General features: G+C 44.2%; 1 protein-coding gene across 16 annotated transcripts in view; it reads right to left on the reverse strand.

Moving 5' to 3' along the window:
- Window positions 1–26,447, reverse strand: part of MAD1L1 (mitotic arrest deficient 1 like 1) — a 529,111-nt gene that overhangs the window by 212,094 nt on the left and 290,570 nt on the right. For all 16 annotated transcript variants that reach the window (XM_065560101.1, XM_065560095.1, XM_065560102.1 and 13 more), the window contains 2 exons: window positions 24,697–24,753; window positions 867–955 (listed from right to left, as the gene is read on the reverse strand). In XM_065560101.1, coding sequence (XP_065416173.1) covers window positions 867–955; window positions 24,697–24,753 — 146 coding nt within the window. The remainder of the gene's footprint in view (window positions 1–866; window positions 956–24,696; window positions 24,754–26,447) is intronic.

Here is a 26,447-nt window from a genome sequence, read left to right on the forward strand (position 1 = left end):
CACACTAGGGGAACCATTTTTCTTTTCTCTCCAGCCCTGGAAGCACATCAGTATTACAAAAGGCTGTTTCTAAGCCTCTCTCCATGGATGCCAACAGGTTCTGTACTTAAAGTCCAGATCCAGTAAAAATAAAAAACAAACAGCAAAGCTGTTCCACAGGGAGGGAAGTAAATGGGGTGATGAAGGAGCCACTGCAACATGAATTAACAGAGGGCAAGAGACTCAAGCAGATTCCAAAACAGAGCATGGAGAAACCCAAGGTCCGAAAATGACAACGTGTAAGAAAGGATAGAGACCCCAGGGCTTTTCCATGGCTCCTGGAATTTCTTATTGGGTTTTTTTTTTGGGGGGGGGTGACATGAGCATGAGGTGAAGGTAGGTGGACAAAGAAGGATTCTACTATGAAAATATCCTATCAGGAAAAGGTCAGTGTAAAGACCAGCCCTAAAGCTTAGTTACTTTTACTGTAAGTTTCCTGGAACTGTCTTTTTGTTGTGTACTTGTGTAACCCACACACCACCTGGGTGTGGTGTTCTGTCCCATGTAGTGGCACCGAGACCACTTAGAGATTAACGAGTCTGCTCTACAGCCTTAGCTAAGAGTCAGATGGCTTTTAGTTCATGCAGTAGGGGCTCATGCACTGAGATCCCAGGTTCAATCCCACCTGCTGACGACTGGGGGGTGTCGGTGTTACATTTTTACAGATGGGGTCCCGGGTTATGACCAGGGCTCCTAGGTGCTACCACAATAGAAATAATAAATGATGAGGATGCAGCATTTGTTTCCTTTTATAACATCAACTTGGTCCTTTCCCTTCTCCCCAATTGTGTAACAAATAGAAGGAACAGCTCCTAGCACATGCTCACCTGAGTGCGTTCACTTCCTCAGTAGTGATGAAGGTGCTCTGAGCTGCTGTGCATGCCTGAGACTTCAGGCTCTTTAGCTCCACTTCCAACTGCAGGAATAGGACAGGAGGTTAGTTCATCTGTCAGAGACATGACAGACATGGGTGCACACTGCTGAATCACACTACTGAATGCCCAGGACTCTCAGGGAGTAAGGAGTCCTGGGACTTCAATATTTTGAAGTATGGACCATGGCACACAGATTTTTCTAATATAAGTTTGCAGTAAGGAATTTATCATTACAACTCCTCATGGAGGTACAATTGGCCAGATGCATTATGGGTTTTTTCACCTTCCTCTGAAGCATCAGGCATTTACAACAACCTGATGGCTCACAATCCATCCCACTACAGCAAATTCTATGATCCCACTGGCACATAAGTGCCTTCATTTCCATCAGGCAGCTGTGTCCAGTGTCATGTGGTTCTTCAGCTTAGAGACAACAGAAATGGAAACCAACTTCAGCTCATATGATGCTGAGAAACAGCAGGGAGGCAGCCATTTCATACTCCACAGCCAGTTCCATCTCAGTATAGAAATCATTCCAATAAACGTTGTGAAATACAACAGTTTTACATGTGCCAAGTACCAGCTCCCCAATTAATACACCCTCTCTTGCCACACCTCCAATTATCTCGCCCAACATTTGCTCAAAGGCTGTATGGGGCAGCTGAGGAAGGGAGGACTGATATTGTTCAAGCGGAGCCATTAAAGGGAGGACTGATATTGTTCAAGCGGAGCCATTGCTCCTCTTCTGAATATTTCCCCATCCATTCCCTGGTGAGTAAATCGAGGCAGAGAACTCTTTGCATGAAACTAGGAGTTGCCTAGCACCTGAAGTTCTATACTGGCAATGCAACCTCATTAAGCACCAATAACTCCCAGAGGAAATAAGCTGATCAGATTGCCTTGTCCAGTCTAACTTCTGTCCAAGGCTTCTACACTGCACCCATCAGACAGGGGAGAATTTCCAACCCTTTCAGATACAAGTTGCCCAGGTGGGGTGGGGGAGAAAAAGTGGATGAAGAATTAAGAAAACAGTTTGCCTCAGCTCCCTTTAGGCTGGGAAACCAAGCCACAATCTGAGCACATGGAATCTCTTACTCAGGCCCTATAACTGTCAGGTTGGGAGCAGAGGGAGGAATGTGTAGCAATTGCTTCGGTCTCCTTTGGCTATGCAAATCTGTGTCCCCCATCCAGCGCCCAAAAGTCCCCGCAAAGGGGAGGGAGAAATGGTATATTTTACCTGCTATTAAACTATTATCCTAAAAGCCTCAGGCATTCTAAGCAGAGACAACCAATTCTGAGCGTAAGTAACTTTCAGACACCCTGTGGCCCTGTTATGTCTCCTCCCAGCCTGGATATCCTCCCCACTCATTCTTCATTGTCTGTTCTTGTACACCTATTCCCCTCCTCACACTTTGGCTCTTCCTTCAGCATCTGTCTTGTACCTCCTGATCACTAACTCCCCCTCATAAATCTATGGCCAGATGCTATGCTTTCCATTTTCAGGGGAAATAATAAGCAACACAACCCTAATTAGAGATGCAAACCATATGAACAGAGAGGGCTCAGTATTCAACATCAGGGAGATAACACATTAACAAACAGTACCCTTCAACTGTACTGATTAGACGTGTAGAGCATCATAATTCTGCACTGGTGTACTAGGTCCAAATGCAGCCAGCTGGTATCAGTGTCTTGCTTTTAGAAGAAGGGGACAGTGGGTAGGTGGGCAAAAAGAACATGCATTCAACTGCAGAGCTATGGCTAGTCACATTGCTTAGCCAGAAACAAAGTTCCAGTGTAATGTATCTTCGCACACCTGCAGGAAAGGCATGAAAAACATGGCAGCATTATAGCTAGGGACAGGGATAGCCTAATTCCCCGCCCCTTTGGATACATCAGGGGCTAAAGGAAAGGAGAAAGACGGGGGAAGAGGTTCTAGCCAAAATCCTCTTTGGAACACTAGATGTGGATATTCTCCCATTATTTGCCAAAACCCTTTCAAGCAAAGAGAAAGAAGAAGCAAAAAGCCCTCCTGCATCATTATGCTGTAAAAATGTTCATGTATATTAGCCGGCTGACAAGATTATCACAGCGAGGAATGCTTCCCTCAATTTTCTGATTACTGAGCTTATCTGTCCCAGCTCAGTTCATTACAGATGGCTGGGATAAAGCAAGCACTCTAGATAATTCCAGGGATGAGAATCAAGGAACTGGTACTGGCAGCAGACTTCAATTCCAACCTACTTCTAGCAGGGAAACATTCATTATACACTCTGCTTCCCATCTCTGCAGAAGGCTGGGATGAGGTTTGTTATTATAGTTTTGTGCCGCTTTCTGGGCCACATGTGGATAGCATTTGAAGATGGAGTACTGGTAAATATGCTATTTATCAAAGGCTAAGCGGCCTCAGCCTTGAGTCCAACTGCCACCTGCTAACTGACATGAACCAATAAATCACTGCCAGCTCCTTTGGAGAAGATGGGGGGTTAGGAATCTGTTTTCTGTGGTTTGGGGTTGCATGTGTTTGTTGTATGCAGAGGGAAAGAGTTTGAGTGTATAATGGGAAGAGGAGAGGGGAGATGTGTCTGTGTGTACACATGTGCTCATATCTGTTCCGGAGGGCACAGTGTCAGTGTAAGTCCTATTTGATAAGGAGTTAGTGTCACACTTCTAGTAACTATACAGCGACTACCTCCTAGGCAGCTTTATTAGAACCCGGGTGAGATTCCGTGCGGTGCCTCTACGAGCAACCTGGGGTTGTGGTGGGGTGAGGTAAGAGGGTTTTAAGTAACCTTTGTGCCATCCCAAGTCTGAGCTGCTCCAGGGGCCAGAAAAATCCACGGTGTAAATTAGACAGATGTGGGGTGGAGGAGGATGCCTAAATCCCAGCAGCTGTCCCTGGCTTCTTGTGGGCCACAATGCTGCCAGAAACTCCACAGTGCTACATGCTGCCTCCCCACCCCCAAAATGCTCCTCACCCCCATACACCTGTGCTTGCAAGGGGGTCTTTGGAAGACAGCTTTTGGCTGTCTTACTCAGAGCCTGCAACAGGGGAATTCTCCTCTAGCTAGATCTGGGGCTTCTTGGGTACGTCTACGTCAGCAGTTTTAAAACTTTCTGAGCTGAGCTCCCCCCCCAGCCAAAAATAGACACATCCAGAAATATTCTTGATACCTTGCTCATAAATCTAACACAGACCTTAACACGACTTTAATGAAATTACCTGCACCTGTAAGTTTCAGATACACAGATACTTAATAACGGCACAGCCAAGGCTTCCCCAGCAGCAGGCTGCTTCTACCTTGCAGCCAGGATGCACCCTAGAGCAGGGCCAATACCTGCCTCTCTGCCCTCCCCCTCAGGTTTTCAGGGTGGGGGTGGTGCGTGTGACCGTCTCTGGGGGCGGAGCCAGCGCTAGGTGCAGAGGCTGCCAGGAGTGGAAAACTGGGTGGCCTGCTGAGGTGAGTCCAGGGGTGGAGGTGGCACTCTCTCCCTGCCCTACAATGGGGACTGGCACAAGCCGGCTAATGTTGCTGCTTGTCCCCCTAAAATATGCCTCCATGCCCATCTAGGAGGGTGCACCCCACAGTTTGAAAACCTCTGACCTACCTCTACACTGAATCCCCCCAAAAATCCCAAAACAAACATGGCAGCAGGTCTCAGAACCCAGTTCTACAGGTGAGTTGGACTTGAGCTTCAGGGCTAAAAACAGCAATGCAGAGATTCCCACGCAGACTCTTAAACCTGGTGACGGGGTGTGTCTCGGAGCCCGATTAGGAACGTCTACATTGCTATTTTTAGTATCCTAGAGAAAGCCCGAGTCTGGCTCGGAGACCCGCTGCCACGATATTTTTTCTGCAGTGCAGATGTACTCTCAGAGCTCCTTTATGCTGCTCCAGCCCTTTCACCTGGCATACAGGGAGGCCAGAGCAGGGGTGGGAATCTCAGCGCAGGGTGGGTATGCATCCCTATGTTATTGTGTCTCCTATCATGATAACAGGCTTGATCCAGAAAGGTGCTAAGCTCAAACTATTCCCAAGAGCGCTTCAGGAGCTCAAACTGCTCAGCATTAGGCCCTCTAATTAATTTGTCCCCATTCCAAAGAATATATTACTGGCTCCAGAAGAAGCCAGGCTATTTTTTAAGTTAGCCAAGGTTTTTATGACACCGGAGGAAAGGGCAGAACCGTGAGTAATGTCAGAGGCCATGAATGGTGAGAAAAAATAAACTGGTATTTAACATTTTGACCATGCAATGGCCTTTTAACCAGAATACGTCAGAGCCTCTTTTCCTCCCCCTCCCTCCATTCCATTCCATTTTATCCAGTTCCTTTGCAGCTTTCTTGATGTCCATAATCCCCAATTTCTGGCCAACTTTAGAGCTATTGACTGGATGAGATCAGGGCACATCCAACATTTAAAATAACTCATTCCTTAAAGGTGCCATTATCTATATGATGTGTACTGCCATGATGTTTCAGTAACAGAAAACACATCTCAGGCCTTATCATTTACAGAATAGAGGGGAAATTACTAATACGTTTAGAATTAAATGGAATGGTTTTTTCCTCTCCTCCCATTCCCCCACTTTGAACCTGCCAGGGGACAGGAGTTCAAGATGGTTCTCCTGAAAGTGTTGATGACTTTACAAACACCGACAGCAAAAAAAAGGAATTCAGCCTGTTCTATTTCCCTCTTCTGCTTGAAGTGTCTGAGATCCTTAGAGATGGAAGGAAAAACACACAACTCTGAACTGGGCTACTAGCTGGTAAGAAAAACATCCTTCATTTTCAGATATTTGGTTTCAAGTTACACTTGTGGCATTTGTCACTTTTAAACTCCATCCCCCCAGATATTCTGCTAATGAGTTAATACTGATTCTCGGGGTGCTACGTCCTCACAGCTCCCTGGGGTGTGGCTGCTCATGTCAGTCATTTTCAAAATGATCTGCGACCTAGGAATCTAAGGCTGTATCTATATTACAAGTGCTACAGTGGCAGAGCTCCAGTTACACCACTGAAATGCATACACTTGCTACGGCGATGGAAGGGTTTTTCTGTCACAGCAACAAATCCACTCCCTGGAGAGGCAGTAACTTCCCTCGACCTCTCTCCACCAGGGCTTAGCTTGGCTTAACTGTCTCTCAGTGTGAAATGTAACTAGGTCAACCTAGGTTTTAGGTGGAGACTAGGTCCAAGTCTCATTTTCAACAGTGACTTACAAACTCTGGAACTCCCATGGGACTTAAGCTCCTAAATTTCCCAATCACTTTTGAAAAGGGGACATTTTTGAATATTAACTTGCCTGTGAAAGTCAGGCTACATAGCTATACACACCGAAATACAGATTTCTGTGCCCAGCTTTCAGATCCCAGATTTCAAAGCAGCCTTTGTGTTTTGCATTTCGTTTAAAAAAATATTTCAGTTCAGTGTTAAAATAAGCACTTGTTTGGGTGATGAAAACAAGGTCAAGGGTTTATTTGCCCACTTTATGTACACAGATTTCATACAACACTACATGACTGGAGACATATTGTTACTGTTACAATAATCAATGTGATCTAAATGAATGAGTTACAGTGAGGGGCCGATTCAACAACTTTATACTGAAGATGAAGATTTTCTGCCTCTAATTCAGCATTTGGGGAATTGTAAATCCATTATCAACATCTAAAGTTTATTATGGTAAATAATGGGCTGAGTGAGGCATCATCCTTTGAAAGGCCTTCCTTAGCAAAAGAGCTGAATTTAAAAGGCGGAGCTAAATAAGAAGTGAATTTCTATGGAGACAGTATGGAAAGGTGAACTGAGAGATTGTATTTGCCACAAATCTCAACACAATTCAATCAGCTATTCAAATACATAAATATTGAAATGTATCAAAACCGGGCCGGCTTGGAAGGGAGGAGTCTGTACCTGAAGACTAGAATGAAACAAAGGGGAGATTCCCACACCTGAGTCATTCTTTTTAGGTGACAAACCTGAGGAACTGTCCCAGATTAACGGGTCTTTAGAGATGGTTTTGGAATAAATTAAACAGTACAGCAGAACTGCAGAGTTACAAACAGACCAGTCATCATATGCCGCATTTGAAACTGGAAGTACACAATCAGGCAGCAGCAGCGAGCGAGCGAGAAGCAAATACAGTACTGTTTTAAATGTAAACTACTAAAAAATTAAGGGAAAGCAGCATTTTTCTTCTGCATTGTAAGATTTCAAAGCTGTATTAAGTCAACGTTCAGTTGTAAATTTTTGAAAGACCCACAAAAAAGTTTTGTTCAGAGTTACAAACATTTCATAGTTATGAACAACCTCCATTCTGGAGGTGTTTGTAACTCTGAGGTTCTACTCTAATAAGTCACCAGGAGCAGACGGTATTCACCCAAGAGTTCTGAAGGAACACAAATTTGAAATTCTGGAACTACTAATCGTGGTATGTAACCTATTGCTTAAATCAGCATCTGAACGAGATGACTGGAGGATAGCTAATGTGATGCCAAATTTTAAAAAAGGTTCCATGGGTGATTCTGGCAACTGCATGCCACTAAGCCTAAACTTCATACTAGACACAGTAGTCGGAACTATACTGAAGAACAGAATTATCAGACATGTAGCTGAACATAATTTGGTTGGGGAAGAGTCAACACAGCTTTTCTAAAGGGAAACCATGAATCACTAATCTATTAGAATTTTTTGAGGGGGTCAACAAATGTGGACAACGGTAACCCAGTGGATATAGTGCACTTGACCTTTCAGAAAGCCATTGACAAGGTCTCTCACCAAAAGCTCTTAAGCAAAGTAAGCAGTCATGGGATAAGAGGGAAGGTCCTCTCATGGATCAGTAACTGGTTAGAAGAAAGGAAACAAAGAGTGGGAATAAATGGTCAGTTTTCAGAGTGGAGAGACGTAAATAGTGGTGTCTCCCGGGGATCTGTACTGGGACATATTCATGCTGCCAGCAATAGCGCAGAAGTAAGGGTAGCAGTACCACAACCCCCCCCCTCCACACACACACACACACACACACACACCACTCCTTTTTGGGTCAGGACCCCTACAATTACAACACTGTGAAATTTCAGATTTAAATAGCTGAAATCATGAAATTTACTATTTTTAAAATCCTATGACTGTGAAATAGACCAAAATGGAACGTGAATTTCGTAGGATATGATAGAGGTCTATAAAATCATGAATGGTTTGGAGAAAGTGAATAAGGAAGTGTTTACTCCTTCACATAACACAAGAACTAGGGGTCATCCAATGAAATTAATAGGAAGCAGGTTTAAAACAAACAAAAAGGAAGTATTTCTTCACACAATGCACAGTCCACCTGTGGAACTCCTTGCTAGAGGATTTTGTGAAAGCCAAAACTATAATGGGTTCAAAAAAGATTTAGATAAGTTCATGGAGGATAGGTCCATCAATGGCTATTAGCCAAGATGGTCCAGGAAGCAACCCCATGTTCTGGGTGCCCCTAAGCCTCTGGGTGCCCGATACTGGGATCAGACAACAGGGGATGGGATAATTGCCCTGTTCTGTTCATTCCCTCTGAAGCACCAGGCACCAGCCACTGTCAGAAGACAGGATACTGTGCTAGATGGACCATTGATCTGACCCAGTATGGCCATTCTTATGTTCTAAAGGGCCCTTATATGGCCCACACACTCAGCTTTGAAAATGAAATGCATCACTCTACAACAGACACTTGAGATGTCAGTCATTCTAGTAACATCAGTTGTAATCATCTATAAAGGATGCATCAATAAATATGAATTTTATTTACTTCCCTTCCAACATGCCAGTGAAGTAAGTCTGACCTCCTGCCTCAAGTTGCCTCCAAAGAAACAAATGTGGTGTTTGAACAAAGATCCCACATCCCTTGTGACAGCCATTTTAAGACTGTCCTGGCAGGAAGGGAGGGGTTGCCTCCTAAAAGTGAACAAGTCCTAGTGATGAGATAGATAGAAACTGCCACATAAGCAGAATCCTAGGGGTGAGGAACAACATGACAGGGAGAGGAAGGTGGCAACTGTAGGTGTCTGGTGGTAACAGCTCCTTCTCCCTTGGCCATAGTCATTTGGGTACATGGCAATACTACTAGGGCTCTAAACTCCATACTCAATCCCTTCTGATCAGCTTTTCCATACAAAGAAAAGACTTCTTACCACCTTCACCATGAACCCTCAATGTACAGGGGAATGAAAATGTCGCCTAAAATATCAGGGGCAGAAAACATTTGGGAAGAGCCAAGCAGCACCGTATTCTCAATAGCTGAGCAGTAAGTTGCTCACCTTTGACCCAACTCCTCTTCAAAGAAACACAGCAGTATTGGCTACAAAAATACTATATGACTTGCCATTGAGAAATGGGCTAAAAGGTACAGGATTAGTTAGGGCTTTTTCCTTGATGCTGTTGTTGAGCATGAGGACCACATGGAGAAAAACTGGAGACCAAATAATGGTGCTTTAGAACTATTTCACACTTGACCGAAACAAAGCAAACAACAACAACGCATTTATAAATGTTTTAAAAACACAAGAGCTAACTGGATCAGACATGCCCCGAATCCCACTGTCTATACAGGCTAATTGGTCTGTAACAACAAAGTCAGTGTCCTTTATCAATGGGAAGGGAGGGTTAAGGTTAAATAGTCTTCCAACAGATAGGTTCCTAAAAACATATGTATGTCTATATAATTGCATATATACACACAGATAGACAGATGTGAGTGTGAATACACACACACACACACACACACACAGACTTCAGCTTCTCTCCAACACAATATGGATGGTGTTTTTTTTCCTCCTGTTGCTGTTAAAGAGAGCAATTTTTCAAGTTTATACTGAATGTCACTCTATTTCATTTCCAAATATAATCTCCCGGAGAGAAGGTTCGCTTGCCCTATTTCCAATCTCTAAAGCTAATACACAAATTTATATTCCTTTCTCCCACTCGCTCTCCTAAATTAAGAGGCGTAATTACTAGGAGCGCTTGCTACAAGCGAATAAAGTGCCAAGGGAGAAGGAGCTGTCACTGCCGGACGCCTGCAGCAGCCACCTTCCCCTCCCCTCGTTGTCATGTGGTCCCCACCCCCAGGATCCTGCTTATGAGGCAGTTTCTATCTATCCCATCACCGGGACTTGTTCACTTGCAGGAAGCAACCCCTCCCCTCCCGCCAGGACAGTCTTAAAAAACAAATGACAAAATTACTTCAGCTGTCTAGGAACAGCTATCGATTGCAAACATCATTCCCCCCAGATGCACCTTACCTCTGTGCCTTGCTTTTCTAACTAACAAAGAACGCTGGGTTTTGTTACGGCCAGCAACGAAACACAGCTTTGTGATCTAAAATTTGTCTCCAAGGTCACTCTTCACCGCCACCACTCCACCACCACCCCCAGCAACCTCACAAAAGGGAAGATTATAATAATAATCAGACTTAGCACTGAAATAGCATTTGTATTTTCAAAACACAGCATAGGTTTTAACTAATTCATCTAATCCAGAGGTTCCCACACTGTGCTCCGGGTACTTGATAGTCACCCAATTCATTTCACAATTTTAAAGAAAGTGGTACGTGAACCAATGAAGTTTAGCTGATCTAATCCAATAGAGCCCTAATGAGCTTTCACCCACTCCTTTCTTTGCTCCTGATCTGCAAGACAGTTCATGGCTTTTCCCCCAAAACATCTCCTTCTACACTGTGAAGTTGCAGGCACATACTGGGTGAAGTTGCAAACAAATGTATAGGCCCAATTCAGCCCTGGTGCAGAGAGATGCAATTCCACTGGGAAAAAATTGAGTGCATGAACATACAGAGATGCATGTGTGTTACATAAAACTAGCTGTCCAAGAGTTTTAATACTTGGGCACAAAGCCTCAGACCACTATGATAAGCAGAGTCTTAGAAGTTATGCAAAAAAAACCCCCCACAAATGAACAACAACCCTGCTGATTCTGGCCACAACTTAGGGAGCTAACTGCGGTTCCCAGCCAATGGGAGCTGTGGAGCCGACGCTGGGGGCAGAGGCAGCACGCAGAGCTTCTCTGATCACCCCTGCGCCTAGGGGCCGGACATGTGAGCTGCTTCCAGGAGTTGCGCAGAGCCTGTCTTAGCCCCGCTGTGCCACCAACTGGACTTTTAACGGCCCGATCAGCAGTACTGAGCGGAGCTGTCAGGGTCCCTTTTCAACAGGGCGTTCCGGTCAAAAACTGGATGCCTGGCAACCCTAGGGATAAGCACTACCGGGTGTTTCCAGGGGAAGGAAACGGATATCAGACATTCAGGAAATAACTTCCAGGGGAGAAGTAACATCCTGAGAAAAGGAAACACAGGGGGCGTCTTCCTCATGGAGCTAGAAGAAGCTGGCCTAGGCCAAGTGGGCACAAGGAGATTCATAAGACCGGAGTGCTTGGCATGAATACATGTTCTTTCGTATTCCCCTCTTCTCACTTCTAGAGACAGGAGCAAACGTGGATCCTCGCTCTCCTCTTTGCTTAGCTGCACTCCCATCTCCTATTGCCTGTTTTTTGCCCTCCAGCACCAACCATGGAGCCCATCTGCAACGCGGTGCATGCGTCAGCAAAAGCTTGTGAAACAACCCAGGTTCTAAACAATGCCCCCTTTCCAGCCTCTAACAGCTCATTCTGCAGGGGGATCATTTCCATGTTCATCAGCTCAGATCCTCTCAGCTGTTATCAGACCCGCTCCACCACTTTCACCAGCTTTTAGATGACTGTTTTCTTTAATTATTACAGAAAGCTCCTCCCGCCAGGGAGAGCAAAACAGCTGGTGTCCACTGAGAGCAAAGAAGCTCCAGAGTAATTAGACTTAAATGGCTGACACCTCCTTCCCATTACCCCTGGTTAGGAACAGCGTAACATTGAATAACAATCTCTGCAGGGAACCTGACAACGCTTCTGCCGTCAGTAAGCCAGAATCCCATCTAATGCAGTCAGGAGCACCAGTGCATTGTAAGTCTTCCAGCTTTTGACAAAGCAGCAAAAGGGTGCTTTTCCCAAGAGAATAGGATAAACCCCTCAAAGGAGCAGGGATGTCTGCTAAAATTGGGCCTCCTAGTAACTAATTCAGAACCAAAACCACCAGTGAGGCTGCAGAGATATTCCACCTCCTTGTGTACAAAGTTTGCTCCGCCCCAATAGATTTCGTGCATTATTCCTAGCAATAAATGACAGAAGAACTGCCAATGCATCCCACCAAAGAACTGTGATTTGATGGTGGCTTACTTATTTACTTATTTTAGTTTTTTCCATATTAGTTTTCTTGCCATTAAGTTATCAAATAAGTGGTCAAATAAAATTGTCAATGAGCATATGTATTTCAACTAATTAACCTGGAGAAAGGACGAAGGGGAAAGAAAGAAGTCTAAACTCCAGCTCTGTGCTTCCTCTGTCTCCCAGGACAGATGCATGATAAAGTCAGTCCTTGCTTGATTCCATAGGAAGCTAAGAAGCCCTTGTTGACAGACTGAGTGCTTGATTCAGGTTTCAAACACATCTCGTCCTGAGGTGGTTCCCTGAACACAAATACAGCCCCCTCAGAACTGGGGCCAGTTTGAGCAAAGCTCTTTCATTCCTGCAAACACAGCAGCCACAATTTTGCAGGTGTTCTCTATGCTGGAGGCACTCTTCTGACTCCTGTCTTGGCTGGAAGAAGGAGGGAGAGCTGGGGCCATACTCAGCCTGTTTTCTGAATTCCCTATTATAGGAAGCCGGGGAATTGTGCAGGGAAGCCAATTAGCATTATGTGAAAGAAGCAGCTCTCTCAGCAGGGGCTTCCAATGGCCCCCAAGAAACACTGGCAGATGCTTGAAGTCGTCACTGTCGTTCCTCAAACCCTTCCCAAGAACAGCTTGTGGAAGAGTTGATTTAGAAGCACTCAAGTTTTCCAACGAAATGAGCCATCACAAAACCCTCTTGCTACAGCAAACAAAGGGAGCACAACGCAAAGAATAAAGCAGGTGCTTCTGGGTCAGACCTTCCCATTTTATCCTGCAACGTGTGCCTATGGCCCTCTTCAATCAACACTATCCTTACCAAAGCAGGTGATCACAAAAAGAAAACCAGAAAGCAACACACCATTGAATACCATTGCTTTAGCATGGGTCGAAAAACAGAAACCTGTTTTCCCAGCCTTTGGAACACATGCTCTGACTGCCATCAACAATAACCTCCTAGGCTCAGGACAAAGGGGAAGGAAAAGTGTAAAATGATCTGCAGTAGAAAATATTAGCACTAGAAGCAGCACCAACAGGACGGGGCCTGGCAAGGGCTTGCTTTTATACAGCCAGTCATTAGAGGTTAATAAAATATCCATAAATAAGTAAAAATTCTCCTGACAAGCCAGAGCCTGTAAGACAACAAAGAGCTGTCAGCCTCAATAAAGTGACTGCAAAAAAGGTAAGATGAACCCATTCATTATTTACCAAGAGGTCATAGGAAGAGATCTGCTATATGATCTTCTAGTCTCTGTGGATAAATGAGGTTTTGCACCTTCTTCCAAAGGATTTTGTTGCCCTGATAGAACAGTTCAGAGAGAGACACACACACACCCCAACTGCGACCACCACTACCACACCTCTGGCAGCCAAAAGCACAGACGCTGCTGACAATCTATTCTAATGCCATAGAGACACAGACCAGGTGGAAGGCAAAATAAATAATGGGGAAGCATCTTTTCCTGTACTCATCTATGAGCGCAAAGGCTAAGACGACACATTCTTGAAGCCTTATTTTTAGACTTTAGCCTACCTCCTTTTTTTATACACCTACAATCATCTACGAGCATAAACAAAGGCACCTAGTCGGCGGTCTGATCTCTGGACATAACTACAGCACATTACCTCACCCGCCCCCATTAAATCAGATCGCTCGAGGGCTACATGTGCTCAGAAGTGTTTGCAAAATTGCATCCCAGAAAGTCAGAGACCTGTGTCAGTCCCACCGCAGGACAGGTGCCCCAGAGGCTCTTTCCTTTTCTGGAGGGGCCAGAAAGGGGGAAAGAGGACCCAACAGCCATTCCTCCTACGCACTGAAGAAAGCAAAATGCCCTTCCCCAGTATAGCTCATAAGTATTGTGGGAATGGGAGGGAGACGGATCTGAGAGCTGCTTCTCCTCCCTCAGGATGACACATGGAGGAGTTAAGGCAGGGGTCCCCAACGCAGTGCCCATGGGCACCATGGCACCCGCCGGAGTGTCTAAGTGCGCCCGCGTACTGGCCGGCGGACAAGCATCCGCCGAAATGCCGCCGAGAAGCAGCAGCATCCAGAGGCGTCACCGCAGAAATGTCGCCGATTTTCGGTGGCATTTCGGCGGCAACGCTTCTGGATGATGCTGCTTCTCGGCGGCATTTCGGCGGCGATGCCTATTGACGTTGCCACTTGTCGGCGGCATTTCGGCGGATGCTCGTTCGCTGCCACGGTCCTCTGTGGCTCGTCGTCTGGCGCCCACCAGACAAAAATGATTGGGGACCACTGAGTTAAGAATTATTGCCCCTCCCCCAATGAGCAGTGGTCAGAGGAATTCAAGTGCCCTGTTTACACGCATGATCTCTGTGCAGAACAATCATTGCTGTCTCTCCAGGCTCCTTCTCTCTTCCAGGTCAGACAGAACTGAAATCCCAGAAGAATCGAGGAACTCACACCTGATACCTCTCCCTCCCTCCCAGAAACAACCCAGTAGAGCAGAAAGTCCTCACTCCTCTCTAGGGGAAGCTTTAACTCAACTAATATAATCAAACCCTGTCACCCTGAGATAGCGCATGATTCATCACAGACTCAATGAGAGTGCATGGAGAACAGAAAGGCTCTGTATTTAAAGAGCATTGACTTTGCTTTTCAAATCAGGGAACGTCTGATAAAGCTCTCCACCCATACTCTTCTGCACCACAAAGGAGGAAATTCCTGGTGTTTCTGTTCCGGCATCATTTCAGTCATAATCCTGCATTGTAAAGGTCAGGGCATGTTGTGAACCATCACCCAGTTTCTGAATAGACATGAAGTTTTGTAAAGCAAGACTTTCAAATGTGATCCTTTTTAGTGGAAATCAAGATCTGTTACAGATCAGCTACTTCAGCACTGCAGGACATACCCTTTAGACCACATTCACCTGCCCTTAACAAGGAACACAATATTCCTCACCGCACCAATGTGCGCAAGTAAAACAAATACTCTTCACCAGGTTGTAGAGAAGCATCATTCCTCCTTCTACTGGCTAATCTACATGTATGTGAGCCCTGTGGCCTGAAGTTCTAGGGTAAGGAGCTCTCTGCCCCTTCTATTGATGAGCAAGGGGAAGAACGGCCACAGACCTGCTTCATCTGCATAAGCTTTTCTACACAGAACCCCAGAAGCTCCAGAGAGGAAGGAGCTCTCTCCTCCTTCCCTCCCCTCCTCCATCCAATGTATGAATGAAGAGGGGGAAGAATGGCTAGAGAGAGCTTCATTTGCATATGCTTTCTACCCAGAATTCCTCCAGTTTGAGAGTCACAGTCACTATATGCAAACTCAGAGTTGTGTATTACAACTGACAGAAGAGGGGAAAGCATTCCTTGTGTTGTGACAAGGAGTGCATTGCCAGTGGCAAGGACTCTGCTCAGGGGTCCCATATACTACTGGTTCCACACCACTGAGTATCCTGTGCTGTTGAGAAAACTCTTCAATGGCAGATAAAAGAGGCAGCTCTTAGTGCAGTGCAATGTAGACGGGGATCCTGGCTGAGGCCGCAGAGGACAGCAGCAGGGCTGAGTTAATTCTGGAGAGCCCCCTCGTACCCAGCCAAGTAAAGCTGAAATTACTACAGATGGGTTAGGTGGAGCCATCTCAGGGCAAGACCAGGCAGCACTTCCCAAGGGACTGGACTAGAGACAGGTCTGTGTCTGTCTAAGTGCACCACACGACTTGGACTACACTACTCTCTGATCTAAACCATGAGTGGGGTTTAGCAGATGGGGAAAAGATAAAGTGACATGGTTAGGAAACATTTGCCTATTGGATGTTCACAGCAGCACGTAGGGAACAGAGTTAGTGGACTACTGCCAAAATCATCATGGAGGAGTGTTTTATTTATCATTCATATAATTATGCTGTTGTGTTTTCCCAAGTTGATGCTGTATTCCCTTTTCCCCCCCAATACATTTGTCCTTGTTTTGTATGCAGACTCAGTGTTTGTGAGTGGGAAGGTAGTGCCTATTAAGGGCTGCAAGGGAAGGTATTTAATGATCGCAGAAATTATGGGTAGTGGGAGGAGCCAGTAGTGTTTGTTACCTAGGTGTTCCTCTTAAAACTCTTTGAACGCAACTTCTGTTGGTGCCAACACCTCGGAGAAGGGTTACATAGAGGTAATAGTTTATTAGTGCTACAACTACTGGAGTTGTGCTGTTGCCTTAGGTGGTGGAGGTCTGTCTGTGCTTTTGCCCTGACGATTAAAGGTTCAGTCTCCACTGACAATCCTTGATGGGACGGTCATTACACAACGATGGAAAACTGCATTGATCACATCAGCAGCATCTGACCACAGTGCCAAGATGTTAATTCAAACCCTACTATCACAGGTGCGTCCTTCCTCTTCCAGCAGCTCTGCAACACTGCAGTGTGTTCTTGTTCGAACTCACAAGCTCAGCACGGTCAGGTTTGGTCAGAACCTGAGTGAGAGATCTAGGAAAACCTAGGTGTTGAAGGAAGTGGTGTTCGTGAATGAGTAGCTGGCACTTTTCAAACAACACTAATCTAATATTCCAGAATAATCACAGTAGACACTATGCTGTAGGAGATGGTGTCTTTCAAAGAAGAGGTAAAATTGAGACCCTGATCATTTGAGATTATCAGAGTCGTCTACAAGAGTGGGGGAGGGATGTCCTAACCTCAGTGTCCTCACCAAGTTCCTGCAGATGCTCTTAAAGGTGCTGGTACTAGGTGGGAAAGCCAAGTTGACAGATTTTCAAGTCTATAGGTTTTTCATTCAGTCTAATTAATGAAATATCCCTTTTTGCTATTGCTAATTATCAGGTTTGCCTTGTTTGTGAAAGTCCATTAGGGAGAACACAAATCAGACCCCAATCAGTTCACTGGTTTCGCTATATAACAAACTCCCAAAAGGCAGAAATATCAGCTATGTAAAGAAGGTGAGTTTTATTATTAAAGCCTCCTACTCCTCTGGGGTTTGCTTGCAGAGGTACTACTTACTGAACAAACCTTTCACAAACAGCACGTTCAGCAAGTAGGGAGGAATGGGTGAAGAGCCCAGACTGAAACCGCCCAGCCAGCAGTATTCTCAATATTCCTCTTTATCCTTGTGCAGAGAGAGATTGCGCCTACAGAATAACACTCACCCCTGTGCAGAACACAAGGCCTGTGCACCACTAAAGCCTTCAAAATAGGGCCTAAGGGGATTTCAGTGGAGCTGGTCCATTGGAAGAAGTGAATTTCGCCCATAATGAGGGAACCCGGGGTCATGGCTCCAGTAGCCTATCGACTCAGACATCTGAAAGACTGAAGAGCATCATCTTCAAACTCCTAAGTTTTGACAGAAAAGACTGAAGCTTCAAAATCCAGGTGAGATGTGACTAGGGAACTATCTACCTGGTAAAGAAAGGAAAGTCCTCATGAATTATTTTGAGACACAACTTTGAAAAGACAGCGAGGAATCATGCATCACCAGGATCCTGAAATTATACCTCAACACAACTGAATCAAATGACCAGAGATTCCAAGAGCTCTCAAACAATCAGAAGCATCTTGAATAAAGTACTACTTCATTACTCTAGAGCAGCAGGCTCCCCAACAACGTTGTTAGGATCAGAGAATGTAAATAATACTAAGTTATAACTATCAACTCTAGGATACTACAGCCAGACTCCTGGATGGAAATGCAGCATTAAGCCAACACTGCAACAACTCTGTTACACTACAGTGAAGCTTCCAAGGCTGGACATGAAGCACTGAGGCAAGACTGAATCACCACAGCCACATTTTTTACAATGAGCTTGACCTTCAGGAACATCATCTGAGCTAGAACCACCATACAGCTCCGGTACCAAGTTTCCCTTTCCTATGAGGAGCCAGGAGCCCAAGAAGAAAAAGAAAGACTCTCTCTGCTTTGGAAACTACTCAAGTGCTTTCCACTGCTGCATGAAAGTCCTTAACCCCATGTCAGCTGTGATTGTCTTCAATGAGAAAATGTAAACTGTCCTGCTCAAACCAAATGGTACTGCCGAGTTCCATAAAACTTTAATGTTAATGGTTCCAACAGCAGGTTCATTTGTGTAATGGGACTTTTAAACAGGCAGTTTATTTCTTTTTAATTTGAGGAGAATGTACTGTTTGATCCCATGTGCCTAGATGGATTTTTAAAACAGAAATAAACCAGTACAATCGAATGACAGAGTCTCCTCTTCTAACCTAATTAAAGTAGCACTGATACACCAGTATGTGAAAGTGCAGCATGCTGATCCCCTCCCTGTGTCACACGTGATTTATTCACCTATTCAAGATCCCGAAGTTTCCCTGTCTCTATTTGTTCCATCCCCAGTAATATACAACAGATGTTTTTGATTTTGCCAGTGTCTTGTGAACTTAGCATGAATTTCAAGAGATGGAACTTGAAGCAAATGCCAGCAGAAGGAATTTTGCAAGGGACCATTCATTTAATCTGCTAAAACAGGAGTCAGAAATAGATGCTGTTTCCATGCCTTACAGGTTAGTATACACCACTCCACAGGGAACAGAGAGGGACAAGTTTCCTACGAATATTATAATGGGTACAGAGGCTGAGCTCTTTTCTAGGAATAGTACTAGGGTAGATATAGTCTCAGAATCATTGTATTTCTTTCCCTTCCCCTAAGAAAGAATTTACTCTGAGAGCTATGGTTGCATATCTAGGTAGAATGGGGAGGGGGGGGGGGGAAATCAGTCACCCCTCCTATAACACATAGCTTTTCCCCTTCCCATCAGTCCAACTTCCTGAAAGAACAGAACTCCAAGTGAAAGTGCAAAATCATACCCCTAATTTAAAGGATAAGGACAGGAGAAAGTGCATGCAGGGGAAAGACTGCCTTCTTAAATTTTCCTTTAAGTATCTCTCTCTCTCTCTCTTTAGATACATGTTTCTAGTCCGCCAATCAGCATGGCAGTTAGGTAATGGTACACCAGGGGATCCTAAACAACAATCTCTTTCAGATTCAATGCACATGATTGAGGAGTTAACGTTTCTCCTGGTGAGCAGGGTTCATTCACAAGGCTGTTCTAGTGGTCGTGGTGATATTGGATCCTCCTCTTTACCATTCTCCCTCGTCTTCTGACTCATGCTGTTCATTCCCCCTGTTTCAAATTACAATATTCTTGTATTGATTTCTACAGCACAACCAACAACTTGCTTAACTGATTGATCCTATCACTTCTGGTCTACTCATGTAGACCTTCATTTGTATCCCAGGCACTGTTACGATTATTGTTAATTCTTCCTTAACTTCTTGAATTTGCCCATCTAAATTTAAATGTGTGTTGGTTATTCCAGGTATAAAGAAGCCTAGTTTAAATACTTAAACCATCAAGAACTTTTTCAAATTTCCATCCATTCTTTCCCCCTTTGTATCTAAATAGATAATGTTATATTATCTCATCTGGGATCAGTTTTTGCTGTATTTTTATAACCACATTCATCCTTTTCAATCCGATTTTAGCACTGGATAGTTCACTAAACTGCCTTACTACATGTCTGTTAAGATCACAGTGTTGCTAAGTTGAATACCCAGGCAGTCATCTGTCTTGATTTTGCTAGACTTGTATAAGAAGCTAGGATTTGTAGAAATATTACGGAGATTTGCTGTCATCTAAATTAGTTTGGAAACCAAAGCTTTGCATTCTCATAGATGTTAACCTCCCTCAATGATCATTCCTTTTTTACAGCTTGTGTCTGAAAAAACAAAAGGAAAAAAACCCCTGTCCTCCTCCAGCCATCCCCCCACATGGGTGATCTACGGGGTTCTATACTAGCTTCAGTTTTATTTATACCTGCAGCAGCTTAGTGCTCCAATTCCTATGGATTTAGCTGCCAGCTATTTGTAGATGATCTGCAGGCTTTATCGGTCTCTTAGAACCTTCACCTGTATCTCTCTTGTTGTCCTGGTGATATTTCTAACTGCATGTTTGATCACCTTTCATTATTAAATATGGATACAATGGATATTTTATTTCTTAGCCCTAATGCCCAGTTACCCACCAGAGGTCTTTCTATTTTGAGGTTCACTCTTCTGTATTATCACTCCCATTACGCACAGACCAAAATGTGGGAGTTTCTTTTGTTTCAGCTGGTATTTCACTCAAATATCAAATCCAAGATAAGGCTTGTAGGCTCCTCCATTTACTAAATGTTTCTAATCTGTGGATTTCTGCTGCCTACCCCTTGGTGCACGCTGGTTCTTTCTCAGCTCAGCTTCTGTAATGGTCTTTATGTCTCTTTCCAGTTCTTAATTGTTGCAGAACGGTGCTGTTCACTTCAGTTTCACTATTCCTGTTTCTTCTATGTTCTTTCCTTAATTAAGTGTTCATTTTGGTTATCCCTAAAGACACAAATAGGGTTTAGCATTTTGAAATGTAAGGCACTTCACATTGCTACACCTTCATCATACTCATTATATGATTTGGTCCCAGGGCTATTTCCCAGCTTGTAAATCACCCTATCTTTGTATTCACCTTTCTATGTTCTCTCTCTATCCCTCTCCCATCATTTTCTTAATTTCTTCTGTTATGGCCTCCAGTTCCTCTAATTTATTTTGTTAGTTACATTTCCAAATCTCCTTTGCTTCCTACCCTGCTCAGCAACACTTCTGACTCCCCTACCTGGCCCCTTTAATCTGTACGAAGGTAAAAAAAGAATCTTTTCCAATCACCAATCTGAAGCCTTCAGAACTCACATTTGCCCTGGAAGCCATGCTGCCTTTTTGAGACAAAAGCCTGAGATGCCCAGAGCGCTTCTGGAAAACGAAAACACAGGCATGCTTCTTTGATACCCAAACACCAACATCACTTCCCTCAGAGATTAAATGCTGAAAAAGGTCTAGACACAAATGCCATCTGCTAAAGGGACTAAAGGGAGATGGAGATCACAGACCCCAGCCACTATTTGGATAACATGCCCGAGCCAGATAATTCTGTCATGAGTACAAGAGGATATGAGTGAAGGGAAACAAGTCAGGAATTCAAAAAAACAAAACCTCCTGCAAAGAATACTTGGGTGTATGCCTCAGCAAGGGGAAATGGCAATCAGACTTGTACACTGTCAACCCAATATGCCCACAAACAGCATTAAACTACATTGCCACACATATAAAGATCCTGGAACCACAAACTTAGCGAACTACAGGTCTTGATGAGCACACTGAACGATCCCCTGATATATGAGCAAGTTGTAGAGAAAGCTATTCAAGAGAACTAACTTATTTCAAAAACTCCTTCGCTGACATAATCAACAAAACAAACTTGCAGAAAAATGGGTTGAAAAGAACAAAATAAAAGTTTCTTTCAGCAAGAACAAAGCAGATGAACTTTTTTTTTTGCAAAATCAGGAACAAATGGTCACCCAGTTTTTGGTGAAATCCCGACAGATTGGCTGCCGACCATCCTGTAATCACATGCCACACAACTCCTCTGCAGAAAGACACCCCTCCCACCCCCCAACGGGAACACAAACACCCAAAAAAAAGCAAATAAGGGAAAAATAAATAACTTAAAGGAAGTGGGAAAGAAAATCAAAGTTCCATTAAAATAATTAAACAACTCAATGATGGGGGTAATTTCTATTAAATCAGAAAATAAATTCTAGGTTCAAGTTCCCTGAAGGGTATAAAATATTAGAGCGTGTTTTATGGCTTAATCACAAACTCATTTCTCCAGCCACTACTGGCCATGTCTAATTAGGGTGAAGTATGTTAATGATAGCAGCACAGCCCAGAGACGTCTTCAGTTGCGATATTAATTGCATTTAGGGAAAGAAGCGTGAATTGTGCTTATACAAGCTAATTAGTATGGGTTTGCTAATTAATACTGGAAAGTCAAACTGCCTTTGTCTTGTCAACTGCAATTAGCTGGAGCTGTTTAATTTCTTTTTTTCCAGTAGTAAACTGATTTTTAGCAGAGAAATAATTGAATCATGTGCTGCAATACACTATGCCAGTTAGCTCAACATGTCTATTACACTTTCTGATACAGTGCATTTTGGTGCACTGTCAGCAAGCGGCACATGCCACCACTCTTCTAGAATTCTCTGGGCCCACACGTCTCCCTGAAACTGGGCCCCTCTCCTCCTGGCAGTGGAGAGCATGCAGTCACTCTAGTCCAGGCCACTCTCCCAGTGCACTAATACTGCAGAGGCTTTGATTTTAAATATCAGTATGTCCAGAATGAGTTACCTACCATGGGCCCACAGTAGAATAACTACAAACACCCACTCAGACCCATTGGTGAGATAAAATCTGTTACACCACTGAACTCACAGCACATCATTTCATCTTCACCACTGTGAGCAGTGTGGGAGAACTATTAGCACTCATTAAGGTGGTTGCAGAGATGTCACCTGCACAGCATCTTATCCCAATCAGCAGCCCAAAGACCCACTGGATTGTATGATAGTGCCTGACAGGTGTTTATTCCATTTTACTTACAGCAGTAGACTAAGCTCATGCAGAGACTAGCTGGTGAAAAGCAATATCCACATTTGTCAGAACATACGGTAAGAAGCAGCCTTTTTGTATCTTCCCAGCCACAGAAGCTTAGCATCAAACTAACAAGAAGAAGATCACTGGTAAATAATGGGGAGGGGGATAAAAGGGAAGGGAGATGTAAGGAATCCAAATCAGGGAAACAACTGCTGACGTGTCAATTTAAAATGAGTCTGAAAATAAGGCCACCTAGGTGAGAGAGAGAGTTGGAGAAACATGCCAGGAGGGAACATTTGTTCAGTAGCAGGTCCTTTGAGACCTCAGGTGGTCTGAAATGGAATGGCAGCATCCAAAGGGAACATTACCATGTCACCCTTAAAGAAATAAAAGGAGTGACACATCCCTCTCCAAGAGGGAGATTTTATTTGTGGAAGGAGGGAAAATATCTGCAAAGCCAACCTCCAGTTCTGAAGAGGAGCTACAATAAGTCAGCTTCTTTCAAATGGGATATAAGTATGGGAGAGAGAAAACAGACTGTTACATGCTATGGAACAATTTTCTCTGATCTACTGAATGAAACTCACCAATCTAAATAAAGCTCATATCTCAACACTCTGCAAACCATCCTCCAAACTACCATAGCCTAGGGCGAGAGGTCAGGAGCCTCTTCCTACCAGACTACCATAGGCTCTGTGAGGATGACCACAAGACTTCCAGTGTTCTGTTAAATTAAAACTCCACAAGAGTATACACTGGACACTGCTTACTCCTGTATCCCCCTCCTCAACAATAGCGTACAACAGCTTTTCATATGTAAATACAAGGAACTAAACTTTCCCAATCTTATCTGCTAGCACACTTCGTGCTCCAAGCTGTCTACGGGAGATATGCAACTGAAAACTACACCGAACCTGGAGGATGTAACAATTTTCTATTCATATGTCCAGCGAGCACAGGCCCAGTGCTAAATGCACTGAATTTAAAACTGAGAGCCCATGTAATTTAGAGACTAGATGATAAATGGAATTCATAGTGTTTTCTCTGGAGATCTCAGCTCACATCTGACTCAAGTCACTGTGAAATTGACTAAACCGTCAAAAATATCTGTCCACGTCACCCAGCCACCGCACCGTTTGACACAACTGGCAATCTCTGTTTATGGAAAATGCAATATTGGAGCATCAAAGAATGACACAGCCAAGCTAAGAGGCACTGACAGAGGTGTGGCAACTCATTATAAGAATAGCAAGAGGGTTGAAGATCAAGACCAACGTGCATTAGCAGAGTTGTGTGGAGGTCCATAGGAAGATAACAGAAGTGTCGCCTAGCAGTTGGGTTTCAGACCAGAGGTTTCTTCAGAATCTGCTGACTGTTGCCAGTCCTACAAGTTCACTTTCATGAGTGTTAAAATTCACTCAATTTAACATAAAACAATACTATATTGTTTATCTTTTTGTTCTGGACCATGCAGCTTTGTCCACAATAAAAAAAAATTCTGCAGCTGAAGCTTTGGGACCTGCTCATTTGCACACCACAAGGACTTGAATGGTTAAATGTTGATGTCTTATTCATTCCTGAATATTAAGGATCACGTATAGTAAAGCAACTGAATTGTGTACAACCTCCCTTCTCCCGGTTTTCTGGCCCATTTCCTATTTCTGAGAAGGTTAGAGTCAACTGAGACAAGTGCAACTGAAAAATGAACAAATAATAAAAACTAGTTTGCAGAGTATTCTGTTACATCGAACACAAACTGCAGCAACCCAAGGAAAATATCTGATTCATTCTGAAGTAAAATACATATTTTCCTTCTAGAACTGCTAATGAATAGAAGGCAAATTGCCAGGAAGAATACAGGCTTTCGAAGGAGAAGCAGCATTGAGTAATCTCAGCAGAATGCAGGGTTTGTACCAAGTAAATATGGAGACAGACAAGGGGACAGACCTGTGATATTCTTTAATGGGACACACACACTCTCCCCCTTGCAAGGTTCACTGCCTGTTCACATCTCGAATTCGGGATCCACATTGTTAAAAGGCATTTAAAATTGCACATCATTTTTTCACCACTGTAAAACAAGGAGTAAAAGAAAATTAACACATACCATATCTGCTCTTTGCTTCTGGGTCCCCGCTTCTTCCAAAACTTGGGACAGCTGAGCCTTCAAAACAATAAAAATCAGAACAGTGTTTTTAGCCACTATGATCTTTGTTCAGTAAGACTATTAATTATTACAGTTTGCCACCACTACGTGCCCAGCACTCCAGTTTTGGGAAATGTGGACTGAGCTAAGTAGCACCTAAATACCTCAAACACCGCAGGGCCCATCGGATTGCTTCTGCTTGGATGATGTATTAAAAGTTTGAGGTTTTCAAGTCTCTTTTATTTGATTAAAGGGGAAAAAAAAAAACACACATTTATGCACTTTCTTCTCTTTGTGTTTTTCTGAGGCTGGTGAAAGATGTTGGATTTATAGCCCGTTCCGAGAGAAAGGGGTTAAAACCAGCTCTGGGAAAGGGCTGCCCCAAGGAGCCAATAAGGGGAAGGCAGATAGCAGCCAATCTGGGCCCAGTAGGGCTGGTATAAAGAGGGCTGTGAGCTAGGAGGCAGGCAGTCTCACTCCAGCCTTGGGGTGGGAAGGACTGGGCCTGCCTGGGAGCATAGGGTACTTTCAACAGAGCAGTGCTGGAGAAGGGGCAGACTGAGCTGGGGTGCTCAGGCCTGGCGACCTCCCAGGCTGAGGCCTGACAGGAAGGCCTAAGGAGGTACTGGGGCTGCAGGGAAAAGCAGCAGGTCCAACCCCCTAGCCAGTGGTGACTGGCCATTCCAGACTGCAGTTTGCCCCTGAGTAAAGGGGCTAAATGAAGACTGGCCATGGGTCACTGAAGTGAAGTGAGGCAGTGAGTCACTGAAATGGCTCAGGAGAGTGCGGTTCCCTGGGTGAGGGGCAGCACCCCAAGGTAAGGGGTACCGTGGTCTGGGAGGGATGTGGGGCCTATACGTGGTGGAGATAAAGGGACTGCAGAGGTGTAGGTAACAGAGGGCGAGACACCAGCCCATAGAGGGTGCTCCAGGGCTGAGAGAGCTAATTCCTGGATGACCAGCAGGAGACACCGCGCCGGTGAGTCGGCGATCTGCTACAAGCCTTCAAGATGAAACACCTTTAATTATATGTAAAACAAATACAAAACTGACTGCAGCTGAGCTATTTCCCCCTACCACCTTGATAACATGCCTCTGAGTCTAATCCGAAAGGATCTGCTTCTAGAGATGTGCAGCTGGTCAGTCTCTGGGCCTATTCTGTCCTTGACCTCTTTAACAGGGCTGCCAAATAGGGTACCAATTGTAGTTCAAACACCATGAAAGTAGCCAGACAGGGAGCAGAGGTAATCATTCATTATCCTGTAATGAATGAAACTCCCCATAAGAAAAAAATTACAAATGCATGAAATACAGCATGAACATATCTAATTATCAGAGGGGTAGCCGTGTTAGTCTGAATCTGTAAAAAGCAACAGAGGGTCCTGTGGCACCTTTAGTCTTCTGTTAGGTGCCACAGGACCCTCTATATCTAATTATGTTACACTGTAGAGAGCCCCCAATAATACACACACAGGATCTATTGTGACATATAGGACCGTTATTATTTATTTGTATTAATGTGGTGAATAGAGGCTACAATCAAAATCAGTGCCTTGTTACAAGAAAAAGTCCTTGCCCCAAAGAGCTTGCAATCTACAGACACATGAAAGACAAGGGTAGGTGCAGAAACAGAGGCACAGAGAAAGGAAGCGACTTGCCCATAGTCACACAGCAGGTCCTGGCAAAGCTGGGAATAGATCGAGGTCTCCTAAA

Source organism: Chrysemys picta, chromosome 10 (assembly GCF_011386835.1).
Source record: "Chrysemys picta bellii isolate R12L10 chromosome 10, ASM1138683v2, whole genome shotgun sequence".
In the NCBI taxonomy this organism is placed as follows: domain Eukaryota; kingdom Metazoa; phylum Chordata; order Testudines; family Emydidae; genus Chrysemys; species Chrysemys picta.